The sequence below is a fragment of the Pelobates fuscus genome, chromosome 3 (assembly GCF_036172605.1).
Source record: "Pelobates fuscus isolate aPelFus1 chromosome 3, aPelFus1.pri, whole genome shotgun sequence".
NCBI classification, from domain to species: domain Eukaryota; kingdom Metazoa; phylum Chordata; class Amphibia; order Anura; family Pelobatidae; genus Pelobates; species Pelobates fuscus.
This window is the reverse complement of record NC_086319.1, coordinates 291,880,667-291,896,145: the sequence shown is the minus strand read 5'-3', so window position 1 is coordinate 291,896,145 and position 15,479 is coordinate 291,880,667. Positions and strand designations below refer to the sequence as shown.

At 48.3% G+C, this 15,479-nt stretch overlaps 1 protein-coding gene across 1 annotated transcript in view; it reads right to left on the bottom strand.

The window, feature by feature from the left end:
- The window catches only part of KCNU1 (potassium calcium-activated channel subfamily U member 1), a 105,348-nt gene extending 90,519 nt beyond the window's left edge, over nt 1-14,829 (bottom strand). The window contains exon 1 of the mRNA XM_063445599.1: nt 14,774-14,829. Within this exon, the coding sequence (XP_063301669.1) occupies nt 14,774-14,781 (8 nt within the window). The 5' untranslated portion in view covers nt 14,782-14,829. The remainder of the gene's footprint in view (nt 1-14,773) is intronic.
- Between the last annotated feature and the right edge of the window lie 650 nt (nt 14,830-15,479).

Sequence of the window (15,479 nt, the reverse complement as noted above, 5' to 3'; positions counted from 1 at the left end):
TACGAGGGCCAAGCATTCTTTTTCTACGGTGGCATAGCTGACCTCTCGGGGTAACAGTTTACGGCTGAGGTATGCCACCGGGTGGTCCATGCCGTCTGTGCCCACTTGGCTTAGCACGGCTCCCAGTCCGAACATGGAGGCATCTGTGTGTACAAGAAATTGTTTAGTGTAGTCAGGTGCTGCCAACACAGGAGCCTCACTCAATGCCGCTTTAAGCTTCTGGAAAGCGTCCGTGCACTCTGGGGTCCAGGAAACCTGTTTGGGGAGGGCCTTTTTGGTAAGGTCGGTGAGGGGTTTGGCCAGGGCGCTGTACTCTGGGACAAACTTTCTATAATAACCGGCCGTCCCTAAGAAAGCTAGTACCTGGGTTTTGGTCCTAGGTTGGGGCCAGTTCGCTATGGCCTCTACCTTCGCTGGCTCTGGACGCTGTCTACCGGAGCCCACCCTGTGGCCGAGATACTGTACCTCGGCCAGACCTACGTGACATTTGTCGGGTTTTAACGTGAGCCCGGCGAGGTGGATTCGTTGGAGTACCCTGGACACATGGCCCAGATGGTCTCCCCATGTGCGGCTGTAGACGGCAATATCGTCTAGATACGCGCATGCGAAGTCCTGAAATCCCTCCAGGAGCCTATCGGCCATCCTCTGAAAGGTAGCCGGGGCATTCTTCATCCCAAAGGGCATAACCTTGAATTGGTATAGCCCGAAAGGGGTGACGAATGCCGACTTGGGGATGGCCGCAGGCTCCAAGGGGATCTGCCAATAACCTTTGCACAGGTCCAGGGTAGTCAAGTAGTTCCCCCCCGCCATACGGTCTAAGAGCTCATCTATTCTGGGCATGGGGTAGGCGTCTGTTATGGTACGATCGTTAAGCCTCCGATAGTCTACACAGAAGCGCGTGGTACCGTCGCGCTTCGGTACTAGGACTACCGGGGAGGCCCAAGGACTTTGCGAGGGTTCTATTACCCCTAACTGTAACATATCCCTTAACTCGGTGAGCATACTCTCACGCACTGCTTCCGGGATCCGATAGGGTTGTTGCCGCAGTGGCGTCTCTCCCTGGGTTTCCACGCGGTGTACCGCAGCGGAGGTATAGCCTGGGGTGGCTGAAAACATCTCTTGATATCTTTGCAGCAGTTGCGTGGCCTCACCTTTCTCCAGGGGGTTTAAATTTTGACCCAAGCTTACTTGGTCAATGGTACAGGGAGCGGTGTCTAGTAAATCGGGAAAGGGTAGTCCCTCACTATCTTCTGTGGCGGGCGCACACACGGCGCCCACATCCTCTGTTCTCTCAAAGTATGGTTTGAGCATATTCACATGGAAGGCTTTGGTCAGCCTTTCATCTGAGCATTTGCTCACGATGTAGGTGGTCTCGCTAACCCGTTCTACTACCTTAAATGGTCCCTGCCATGCGGCTTGTAGCTTATCCTTTTTAACTGGCCTCAAAGCTAACACCTTCTGCCCCAATTCTAGTACTCTATCTTGGGCTCCCCTATCGTACCATTTCCTCTGGTCCTCCTGGGCCGTCTGCAGGTTCTCCCGAACCGATGCGGTGAGCGCCCGCAGACGGTCCCGGAACTCCAGAACATACTGGACGATAGGGACTCCCCCCTCGTCTGTATTGCCCTCCCAGTGCTCCCGTACGAGCTCCAGTGGGCCCCGAACTTTTCTCCCATACAGGAGTTCGAAGGGGGAAAACCCAGTGGAGGCCTGGGGCACCTCACGGTAGGCAAACAGAAGGTGGGGGAGGAATTTTTCCCAGTTCTTGTGGGACTCTGTAAAGGTTTTTAGCATCTGTTTTAGAGTGCCATTGAAACGTTCACAGAGCCCGTTAGTCTGGGGATGGTACGGGGCGCTGAACAGGGGTTTCACTCCACAGCTCTGCCACAATTGTTGTGTCAGGGTAGCCGTGAACTGAGTTCCCCGATCGGATAGGATCTCTTGTGGGAAACCTACTCGGGTGAAAATCTGAATAAGGGCTTCGGCCACGGTCTCGGCCTCTATATTGGTGAGGGCGACTGCCTCCGGGTACCTAGTGGCGTAGTCGACCACGGTTAGTATGAACTTTTTGCCCGACTGGCTGGGTCGGCTGAGGGGTCCTATTAAATCTACCGCTACTCGGTGAAAGGGCTGTTCTATAATGGGCAATGGGTGAAGTTTGGCCTTCCGAAGATCTCCCCTTTTTCCCACCCTTTGGCAGACGTCGCACGTCCTGCAATAATACTTGAGGTCCTGGGTGACCCTGGGCCAGAAGAAGGTTTGGGTTAACCTGTCTCTTGTCTTTTTAACCCCTAAATGTCCTGCTAGGGGAATGTCATGACTGAGTTTTAACAACTCAGCCCGGAATTTACGGGGTACAATTAATTGTCTTTTGATGACCTGGGTGGCCCCCTGTCCCACCCCCTCGGTCACTCTATATAGTAACCCCTTATACCACTCAAACTTTTCGTGCGGGTTGTTCCCTGGGGTAACGGCCGCTGCCTTCCTATAACCCTCTAATGTGGGGTCGGTACGCTGCTCTTGTTCAAACCCCTGGGGGGTATCCCAGAAAGGGAAGGTAGGATCGGGTAAGGGGGGTATTTCGACTCTTACCTGGTTTTCCTCAGAGTGCAGCGGAGCTTCCAGTCTGGCTTGAGCTCGGGTGGTCACTGGGTATGCCTCAGCAGGGGGGTCTCGGGCCAGTTGGGAGGTCAAGCATCCTACATCATTCCCCAACAAAACCTCGGCGGGTAGTTCTTGCATAATCCCCACCTCTAGCTGTTTCGACCCGGAACCCCAATCAACAAGGATATTAGCGGTGGGCAGTTTGTGAATAGCGCCCCCAGCCACCCTCACAGCGACTGTGCGTCCGGTGCGAGCTTGCGCTCTGATCGTGTGAGGTTGCACCACAGTCAAAGTAGCCCCAGAGTCTCTCAGAGCCCGGGCCCCCACGCCATCTACGGTAATCCATTGGCGGTGGTGGTCCCGGTTGTCACCCCCAGCTTGAACTGGGTTGACCTCGTGCAATACACTCCACTGTTCTTCTTGGTTAGGAACACCGGTTGTGCCTTCCTGTTGCACACAATGAGCAGCTGCCCTGGGTTGTTGTGGGGGTTGCCTTTCCCAGCTTCCCCGGTTTAAGCGAGGGCACTGATTCTTGTAATGCCCTGGTTGTTTGCAATAATGACACACTGCAGGGGGACGTGGTGTGTTTGCTGGGTTCGGTGAAGGGTTACTCATGGCGGGTCTAGGAGGGGTAGGGGTTGTTGGAGCCTGGTAGTTAGGCTTAAAAGGTGGTCTGCTCACCCCTTGCTCCTTCCTCCTATTATCCTGATACTCATCCGCTAACCTGGCGGCTTCCTCCACAGTTTTTGGTTTTCTATCTTTAACCCAGTCTTTTATGTCCTCTGCAGCGTGATTAAAAAATTGCTCCAGTAACATAAGTTGCAAAGCATCCTCCAGGGTGGTTGCTTGGCAGCCCTTCATCCAATTGCGGGCCGCCCGTTGTAGCCGAAACGCCCATTCCGTATGGGAATCTCTCCCAGTCTTTCTCAGATCTCTAAACTTTTTCCGGTATGCCTCCGGAGTTACAGCATATCTGGCCAACAAAATGTCTTTTATTTTTTCATAATTATGTATGTCCCCCTCAGGTACTGCTCGCAGCGCCTCGGCTGCTCTACCTGACAATTTACAGCTAATGACTGCAGCCCATTTCGTGGAGTCTAATCCCTCCAGTGCACATTGGCGTTCAAAGTCTTGCAAGTAACTGTCAATTTCCATCTCATTGTCATTGAAAGATTTAAAGGCTGCATAGTTTACCTTCTTTGGGATTTCCCCAGTACTTCCCGGGGAGTGTAGAAAATCCCCCTGTGACGGTCTGTCCCGGTCCTCTCGCTCTTTTTGCGATTGTCTGGCTTGTGCCATGACCTGCAGAACCGCCTCTGTAGCTGGGTTGGGTCCCAACAGACTGAGCATCCATCGGATGTCCTTTTGCATCGCATTTTCTTCCTCTTGATCCATTTCTGTGTTGCTGGTATTATCGCTCTGCATTAATTCTGCAATTAACGTAGCTTTTGTCTTGTTACTTGCCACTCTGCCTCGAGCTTCCAGTAAATCCTTTAGTGTGGTTCTTTTAAGTAGCTGGTACTGCTGAGCCATTCATTCCCTTGCTTGGTTTGCAATGTCCATTCGGGATTCGAATCCCTCCGCTTGCCACCAGTTGTAAGGAAACCAAGTTTAACCAAACCGAGTTCGGTAGTTTCCTCCCGGACGGTCAGAGCCTAAGGTAGCGAGAGTCCGGTTCGGTAGTCCCAGGAACGAAATCCCTACGGAATATAACAGCTGCATAAGATAATTCCCTTGTTACAGCATACGAATTCCAAAATAACAGTCAGAGTCCAGATTCAGGATACAAGCAGAACTAACGTTTATTCACACACATGGCTTTTTATGCAGGTCCCCATGCAAGGGGACATCCCACAGGGAGGAGTAATATTTATCCAATCCTGGACAGTAAAAATATAAAACACACCTAATACAAACAGGCAGTTCCCTCCCCTAGTCCTGGAGATAATCAGGTCTGATATAGTGCCAACCTAATTATCTCCAGGCTGAAAATTCACAATTTTCCCCAACTTCTGGAACACCCCTTTATACCTGGGGTATCCCCACAAATACTATATCCCCTGATAGCCCCGATCCGGGTGACCAACATATCCAAATTTCACCCGGATCGGTTCAGGGGTTCGCAAAAAGTATGGAAGTCCTTTGTGACCGGTCCACTGGGGGCGGACTGCCCAAAATAGTTCCAGAGGTTCGAGTGGTTTTGCCGGTCACTTCAGAAAAAGGGAAGAAATGCATAAAAGTACCGAATGAATTCCCCTGGCTCCTAGCAGCGATTGTTCCCCTCATTCGTGTGCATATTTGTACCGAATAGCGCTCTCCTAGCTAATCGGTATCACTAGTTCCAGCGTTCGCATGATGGAGACCGGTGTTTGGGAAGTCGAGTGTCCGATTTTAGTTCCAGACACTCGACGACCAAGTCCCGCTGCCTTTGTTTGGCGAAAACAAGATGGCCGCGGTTTTCTCTGCCACGTGGCGTTCGACAGTACGAACGCTGACCGCACACATAGAGGGTGAAAGTGATGCCGGCTTTGAAGTTAAGTGAGCCAGGGGTGGTCTCGGTTCGGCAGTCCCATCTGCCGAATGAAAAGTACACAAAAAAACAAGAACTATGCAACAAAATATCGAATAATATAGTCATTTCTTCACACTATCTATTGATAGTTTCAAGCCATATGATCAAAGTAAGTTAATTTACATTGAAACTAGTCACAAAGGTGGCTTAAGTGTAAAATGTCTCACCTTGCAGGACCTTTGATAGATCAAAAAGGGCAATCCGTTTCACACCTTGCAGAAGCCCCTTTTGATCAAAAGAGCAATTTCTCTCTGCCATTTGTCCTCTAGCCAGGGGTCCAATTATTGATGCACTGCTCAAGTTATATTAAATAGCAATATTGCATAGTGCAATAATAAATTATGCACCCTTGCTGTGACACCCGTAACGTTAAAAAGACAAGCAAAGCCACACGTGGGGGCATTGCTGTACTTGGGAGATATAGCTTAATACATTTTTTTCCTGCAAAAACACACATCGGGCTTACAAATGTATCTAATTCATGCCTCCTGCATCTTTTGATGTAAGGGCAAGTCATGGTAATTAACAACGTTTTTGATATGTGATGTGCTTTTTGCCTGTCAAACCATTTTTCACTCAGGATTTTTTTCCATGCAGCCCCTTAGTATAAACAATTTTTCCAGTACCACATGTACAGTGACTGAGCAATGCGTAAAATATTTATCCTGAAACAATGTTATGTATGTGGACCTTATGCACTGGGTTTCATCCTGTGCCTCCCCTCATAGTGACATTATAACATTTGGCAATATGATCATCAATGATTTTGATTAACTGTGTTTTACTTTCCATTAGTTTCACTCTCTGAGCTATTCAAAGAGGTAATATAGCTTGAAATATGGGATTGTTTGAAACAAGCATGGCCAAGATTGTATTCCCCTACAATGTACCATGCCCTAGTGTTAACTGGATGCAGACATCACACACATGCTATTTTTCATTTATATCCTCCCAGCAGGATTGAGACATGGGGAAATCAGATTTAGATTTGTATCAGCCCTCACCCTGAGAGTTTTATATCATTTAAAAAGCAAGCTGAGTTTCTTGTCATGTAGGGTTTCTTGAATGCAGGGAGAGCCGAGTCTGAATTCCATTCACTTCTTTTATCATATTTCTGGCATATACCCCCAAGCTTGACAAATCTGTGGACCCAGGGAGCCATGCTTCCTAAAACTTTTATTGTTGGTGCCTAACCTTGAAATGTTTAATAGCACTTTATAACTAAACCTATTTCAGTGACTTTAAAAAATGACTACAAACATTTGTCCCAGACACACATTTTCACACATGGACACACATAAACAAACACTGACACACATATAGATACAGATATACACACACACACACATGCAGATACACAGATGCAAACACTGAAACACATGCAGATACACACACTGACATACATACAGGTACAGATGTATAGACATAATGATACACAAACATACAGATAAAAACACTGACATACTTACACATACGCACAAAAACATACATACAGATACACAGATACAAACACTGACACACATACAGATACAGACAGAATAAAACACTGACACACATGCAGATACACAGACACACATATACACACACTGACATACAGGCACACAGATACATACCCTGACACAAAGATACATACCCTGACACATATGCAGATACAGTGAAACACAGATACATACTCTGCCACATATACCCACACTGACACACAGACATACAGATACAGAGACTGGAACACATGCAGATACAGACATACAGATATAGTATGTATCTATGTGTCAGTATCTGTATCTGTGTGTCAGTGTATATGTGCGTCACCATCTGTATCTGTATGTCTGTGTGTCAGTGTGGGTATCTGTGTCTGTATGTCTGTCAGAGTATGTATCTGTGTGTCATTGTGTGTATCTATGTGTCAGTGTATGTATATATGTGTCTGTGTATCTGAATATGTGCCAAGGTGTGTGTCTGTGTGTCAGGGTGTCTGTGTGTCAGGGTGTGTATCTGTATGTGGGTCAGGGTATGTATCTGTATGTGTGTCAGGGTATGTATCCGTAAGTGTGTCAGTGTATTTATATATGTGTCTGTATCTGCATGTTTGTCAGTATATGTATATGTGTGTCAATGTGTGTCTCTGTGTATATGCATGTCTGTGTGTGTATCAGGGTTTGCATCTTTGTGTCAGGGTGTGTCACACACATATGCAGATACACAAACACGCATGCATATACACAGAGACACACACAGTGACACACAGATACCTATACTGACAAACATGCAGATACACAGACACTGTACACATACACATACACTAACACACTTAAGGATACATACCCTGACACACATACAGATACAGACACTGGCACACATCCTCACACACAGATACACACCCTGAGACACAGATACATACTGATACACATGCAGATTCACAGACACATAGATACATACAATGACATACTTAAGGATACACACCCTGACATACAGATACACACATTAACACGCAGATACGCACTGATACACAGATGCAGATACACAGAGAAGGTGTATCTGTGCTGTGTGTGAAGGGTGTTCTGTGTGTGTATGTGTGTGTGATAAGTGCTCTCTATGTGTGTTAGGGGTGCTGTCTGTGTGAGGGGTGCTGTGTTAATGTGTGAAAGGTGATCTGTGTGTGTGAGAGGTGCTCTGTGTATGTGAGAGGTGCTTTGTCTGTGTGTGTTAGAGGAGCTTTTTCTGTGTGAGTGAGAGCTGCGCTGTGTGTGTGAGCGGTGCTCTGTGTGTGTGAGCGGTGCTCTGTGTGTGTGGGATGTACTTTGTCTGTGTGTGAGAGGTGCTCTGTCTGTGTGTGTGAGAGGTGCTAACTTGTGGCAACACTCCGAATTGCCGAACTCGCGGGAGGACCCTTCCGCCTCCCGGCTCCTCCTTCCTTCTCTCCCTCCCTCTCCCACAGACTGCCTGTCAGTGCCTTTGGGTCGGTGAGGGAGATTTTTGATCTCTCCACCGACCCATGAAGGCACACACAGCATGGCCGGCACTCCGCTAGCGCTGTCTCTGCATGGGCCAGCAGGGGAGATCCTGTGATCTCCTATGTCGGCCTCGGCCCATAGTGTCCCAGCAGGCCGGTTCCGAACCGGCAGCCGCCATTACTGAAATTATTTTGCGTACGCCCTGGGGCACTGAATTGTACCCCTGGGGGTACCCGTACCTGCCCTAAATGGTAGTGAATTAAGGATAACAATATGCGAGAAGGATTAACAACATAGACAACAAACTAGGAAACAATGTGCAATGCCAATCAGCAGTGGATAAATTCAGTAAGGCATTGTCATGTATAAAAAGGGACATTAATTCTTGGAATGAAAATATAAATATGCTGTTCAATTTCGGGCACCCGTTCTCAAGAAGGATATTATAGCAATAAAAAAAGTGCACAAGCAGTCTTCAAAATTAATAAAAGGAATGGGACATTTTAGTTACGAAGAAAAAGTTTTACAAATGTAAATCTGTCTAGTTTAACAAAATGACACCTCAGAAGGGATATGATAGCCTTAAACGAATATATTTGGGGCCAATACAAACCATTGTCGGGTTACATTCAGGATTAGTGATGTCCCGAACGGTTCGCTGGCGAATAGTTCCTGGCGAACATAGCATGTTCGCGTCCGCCACCGCGGGCGAACACATGCGGTGTTCGGTCCGCCCCCTATTCGTCATCATTGAGTAAACTTTGACCCTGTACCTTACAGTCAGCAGACACATTACAGCCAATCAGCAGCACACCCTCCCTAGCAGACCCTCCCTCTGGACAGCATCCATTTTAGATTAATTCTGAACAGGGGTCAAGTCCTGGGTAAAAAAGTGCAGGAACTCACCCAAGATCCACTCCCCGCCCCCCCTCACCCCCCAAAAAATGATACGCTTGTATGCAGGGGCTGAGTAAGGGCACGGGGCTGAAGAGGGGGACAGGAGCTGAGGAAGAGGGACAGGAGCTTAGGAGGGGGAGGGGGGCATGGGCTGAGGAAGGGGGACAGGGGCTGAGGAAGGGGGACAGGGGCTGAGGAAGGGGGACAGGGGCTGAGGAAGAGGGACAGGGGCTGAGGAAGAGGGACAGGGGCTGAGGAAGAGGGGCAGGGGCTGAGGAAGAGGGGCAGGGGCTGAGGAAGAGGGGCAGGGGCTGAGGAAGAGGGGCAGGGGCTGAGGAAGAGGGGCAGGGGCTGAGGAAGAGGGGCAGGGGCTGAGGAAGGGGACAGGGACTGAGGAGGGGGGCAGGGGCTGATGCTCGTATGCAGGGACTGAGTAAGAGCACGGGGCTGAGTAAGGTGGACAGGGGCTGAGTAAGGTGGACAGGGGCTGAGTAAGGTGGACAGGGGCTGAGTAAGGTGGACAGGGGCTGAGGAGGGGGACAGGGGCTGAGGAGGGGGACAGGGGCTGAGGAGGGGGACAGGGGCTAAGTAAGGTGACAGTGCTGTGGAAAAAGGGACAGGAGCTTAGGAGGAGGGGGGAGGGCATGGGTTGAGGAAGGGGCCATGGGCTGAGTAAGGTGGCAGGGCTGAGGAAGAGGGACAGGAGCTTAGGAGGAGGGGGGAGGGGGGGGCATGGGCTGAGGAAGGGGCCATGGGCTGAGGAAGGGGCCATGGGCTGAGGAAGGGGCCATGGGCTGAGGAAGGGGCCATGGGCTGAGGAAGGGGCCATGGGCTGAGGAAGGGGCCATGGGCTGAGGAAGGGGCCAGGGGCTGAGGAAAGGGACAGGGGCTGAGGAAAGGGACAGGGGCTGAGGAAAGGGACAGGGGCTGAGGAAAGGGACAGGGGCTGAGGAAAGGGACAGGGGCTGAGGAGGGGGACAGAGGCTGAGGAGGGGGACAGAGGCTGAGGAGGGGGGCAGGGGCTGATGAAGGGAGCAGGGGCTGGAGGAGGGGGACAGGGACTGAGGAGGGGGGGCAGGGCCTTAAATAGGGGGACAGGGACTGAGGAGGGAGACAGGGACTGAGGAGGGGGGACAGGACCTTAAATAGGGGGACAGGGACTGTGGAGGGGGACAGGGACTGAGTAAGGGGATAGGGCTTGAGGAGGGGGACAGGGACTGGGGAAAGGGACTAAGGAGGGAGACAGGGACTGGGGAGGGGGGACAGGGCCTTAAATAGGGGGACAGGGACTGAGGTGGGAGACAGGGACTGAGGAGGGAGGACAGGGACTGTGGAGGGAGGACAGGGACTGAGGAGGGGGGGGGCAGGGACTGAGGAGGGGGACAGGGCCTTAAATAGGGGGACAGGGACTGAGTAAGAGGATAGGGCTTGAGGAGGGGGACAGGGACTGGGGAAAGGGACTAAGGAGGGAGACAGGGACTGAGGAGGGGGGACAGGGCCTTAAATAGGGGGACAGGGACTGAGGTGGGAGACAGGGACTGAGGATGGGGGACAGGGACTGAGGATGGGGGACAGGGACTGAGGATGGGGGACAGGGACTGAGGAGGGGGGACAGGGACTGAGGAGGGGGGACAGGGCCTGAGGAGGGGGACAGGGCCTGAGGAGGGGGGACAGGGCCTGAGGAGGGGGGACAGGGCCTGAGGAGGGAGACAGGGCCTGAGGAGGGAGACAGGGACTGAGGAGGGAGACAGGGCCTGAGGAGGGGGACAGGGCCTGAGGAGGGGGGCAGGGCCTGAGGAGGGGGACAGGGACTGGGGAAAGGGACAAAAAAAAAAAAAAAAAATGCCTTCCCCCCTCCCTGAGGCTTACCTTGGGCCAGGAGGGGTGGGACAGGATCTGGAACCTGCAGCCTGCAGTCAGTGGAGTAAGCCGGCCTCTCCTGATGATGTCAGGAGGAAGGGGCGTGGCTTCCTCTGCTCCCCAGCGGTCCTGTGAGAAGAGCAGAGAAAGTCACGCCCCCTCCTACTGACATCATCAGGAGAGGCCGGACGACTCCACTGACTGCAGGGGGAGAGGTGAGTTAAAAATCCGAGTCCCCAGTCAGAGGCAGGGGATTCGGATTTGTGCTCCCCCTGCTCTGGCAGCCGCTTGTGCCAGCCCTGGGTCCTGCAGGACTAGTAATGGGAACGGCGTTCCTGCTGTGGGAAAAGTGCAGGAACGCCGTTCCCACGCGTTCCTGCAGGACTCGAGCCCTGATTCTGAAGCTGCAACCATTTTTTTTTGTGCATATAAATGTTACAAGCAGATACTCCCTCCAGACACCCTGTGTTACTGCAGATACTCCCTCCAGACACCCTGTGTTACTGCAGATACTCCCCCCAGACACTGACACAGAGCAGAATAGGGACTGTTCCCCCTACAAAGGGTCACTTGGCAGATATGGATTGACACCTATCCTAAGGATCCCTGATAAACATTGACACGGAGCCCTCCATGGGTGAAGATGGATTAATTTTTTTGGGCGCTCGGGTTTTTTATTTTATTTTTAAGTTCGACGGGTATGATGGCTTTTTATTTGGCCCTTTTTAGGGCTGAAAAATGTAGATTTTAGAAAAAAGAAGACGTTGAATAGTCAGTTGAATTTTACTTTACAGGGTAGTAATTTTATTCCCACCTCACTATTTTTTAGGGTAGGTAGGGGCTTTTTTATTTGGTTGTGTGACTAGGGGCTTGGGGACCCCTAGTCACCTTTGATGGGGGAGGGGGGGGATTTTCATTTAGGGCCGCCACACACTGCACACACTATACACAAACTGAATACACACTGCACACACACTGCATACACTATGCACACTCTACACACACTGCATACACATTGCATACACTATACACACACTGCACTAACTATACACACACTGCACACACTATACACACACTGCATACACCCTATACACACACTGCATACACAATATACACACACTGCATACACACTATATACACACTATACACACTGCACACACTATACACACACTGCATACACACTATACACACACTGCACACACTATAAACACACACTGTACACAATATATACATACTGTACACACTGCACACACTATACACACACTGCATACACCCTATACACACACTGCATACACAATATACACACACTGCATACACACTATATACACACTATACACACTGCACACACTATACACACACTGCATACACACTATACACACACTGCACACACTATAAACACACACTGTACACAATATACACATACTGTACACACTGCATACACTATGCACACACTATACACACACACTACACACACTGCATACACACTGCACACAATATACACACACTACACACACTGCATACACACTGCACACACTATACACACTGCACACACTATACACACTACACACACTGCACCCACTATACACACACTGCACACACTATACACACACTGCACACACTGCACTCACACTGCATATACTATACACACTCTACACACACTGCATACACACTGCACACACTGCATACACTATACACACACTGCACACACTAGACACACACTGCATACGCCCTATACACACACTGCATACACACTATATACACACTATACACACTGCACACACTATACACACACTGCACACACTAGCACACACTACACACACTATACACACACTACACACTATACACACTATACACACAATATACACACACACTTTACACACTATACACACACTGTACACACTATGCACACACTGTACACACTATGCACACACTATACACACACTGCACACACTCTACACACACTGCACACACTATACACACACACTATACACACACACTATACACACAATATACACACACTGTACACACTATACACACACTGCATAAACATACATTAAAAAAAATTGCAGTTGTTTTTTACATTTCAAAGTTGGGGAGGGGGGTGCCAATTAAAGGATCCGCCCCGGGTGCCAAATGCTCCAGGTACGCCCCTGTATAGAGGGGAGCCATGTTACTCTGTATATAGAGGGAGCCATGTTTACACGGTATATAGAGGGAAGCCATGTTACTCTGTATATAGAGAGGAGCCATGTTTACACTGTATATAGAGGGAGCCATGTTTACACGGTATATAGAGGGAAGCCATGTTACTCTGTATATAGAGAGAAGCCATGTTACTCTGTATATAGAGGGAGCCATGTTATTCTGTATATAGAGGGAGCCATGTTTACACGGTATATAGAGGGAAGGCATGTTACTCTGTATATAGAGGGAGCCATGTTTACACTGTATATAGAGGGAAGCCATGTTACTTTGTATATAGAGAGGAGCCATGTTTACTCTGTATATAGACTATATTAGTAGTTACACTAGTTTGCACTAAAACATGTGCAAATGGGGAGTTTGCGGTTGTGCAAATGGACTGTTTGCGGTTGTTTGCGGTGCGTTAATCTGGGAGTTTGGTCTGTCACTGTGAAGCGGGCGTAACCCTTACACTACCTGATCGATACAACATCATACCTGATGTTTTAAAGCACGTTATTCCAAACAATTTAGGAATGTTAGGTGATTTCTGCCCTTTATGGATTAAAACCAGACTCTGCATCAACTGTGTAATTTTCCATGGGAGTTTTGCCATGGATCCCCCTCCGGCATGCCACAGTCAAGGTGTTAGTCCCCTTGAAACAACTTTTCCATCACTTTTGTGGCCAGAAACAGTCCCTGTGGGTTTTAAAATTCGCCTGCCCATTGAAGTCTATGGCGGTTCGCGAAAATTTTGTGTTCGCGACATCACTATTCAGGATATTTGTTTTAAATTTTTTGGATATGTCAGACCTATAGCTTCTTGATCCAAATAGAGATCTGACTGCCATTCTGGGGTCAAGAAGGATTTTCTTCTTGTTTGTTGCTAAATTGGAAAATGCATCAAACTGTTTTTTTGGCTTTTTTCCTTCTTTTGGATCAACAGTAAAGACAGACATGAGAAAGACTGATCTTCATGGACACATGTCTCTTTTCAACCAATTATGTAACAACAATATTAACTACTGGAAAACCTTGTCACACTCATGAAGCAATGCTAATGGGATAAACTGATCAGTGCTACCGAAAACCGAGTATCATGAAATGCTGAGACTGGACATTTTAGCAGCTTAATACTCTGTTAGCATCTCTTTTAGAAATGCGCTAATGCAAAACAAAGCTTAGTAGTTTTAGCCTCCCCTCCCTCCTCTGATGAACATTTTTTCGAAATGCTAAATTACTGTAAAAGATTTTGGGGTTTGGGATACAATTGTTTGTTTTGGGTTCCCTTTTGTAGGGTCTGACATGATTTTGCTATATCTATTTCAAGGAACAAATATCCATACTAAGCTTACATCACAGAAAAATAATTTTATCAAAAGCATTTGTATGTTTAATTGAGATGCCAAAGCAGCAAAAAAATCCCCACAAAACTTTAAAATCAAATTTTACAGCGCTGCCCCTTTAATTAAAAACACTTGCCAATATGTTACTTTCTATGACCTAAGGAAAGCAATATGGGAAACAATAGTAATAATTGTATCTAAATATCTGATGCAGTTGAACTGCGTCCAGTTTCATGAATACATGTAGTGAAACTTATGTCAAAATAAGAAGCAAAATCCAAGGTTTGAGTTCACCTACAACTGATTCCAATGATCTTAATCAGAAATAGCCTTATCATCTAATGATCACTAACCCCTCCCACCTGACCATCTGGATTCTGTAAAGCTGGTGACATCTGTCTTGCACATGGAACCTTTGACATGATGAATGGTAGGCACACTGGAATGGTACATTTAGTGAGTAGGAGCCAGTAAATTCACTCTGCCTCTTGATGTTTACAGAGCATAGAAAATCAATCAGCGTACAGTTCTCTTCCGTAATAAAAAACATGATGCAAGACATTGTTGTCAGCCTCACATAACTCTGTCCTAATGTTATGGGAAACAGACAAAGCTTTGGAGGAAACACCTGTACTACCGGTTGCGTCAACTGAGAAGGTTTGCAAAAGACACACTTCATTGCAAAGGCATTCACCTGATGACATTGCCAAAGTGGAAATGAATGTAGCTTGGGCCGTTTGGACTTTGACAAATGCACCAATCTTCCCATCTGGTCCGCACATGAACCATACTTTGTGAAAAGCTGGACCCTCCTTCAGAGATTAATAAATTATTGCTGGAAGCAAGCTGTGTTCTGAGATGCAGGCATTAGACAGGAGATGGAGCAGAATGTTTTAAATAATACACTGCCAGCAGAAAATCATTCTCAGCCCAAAGGCTGAGTCCCCCTGTGACCCTTAATAATTTAACTCCTTCAGGTTGGATCAAGATAGTGACCTATTTTGGCCTAAAGTTTGAAATTCAGTCTGTATGGATGAGAGTTCACAATTTAGTGAATAATCATGTTTG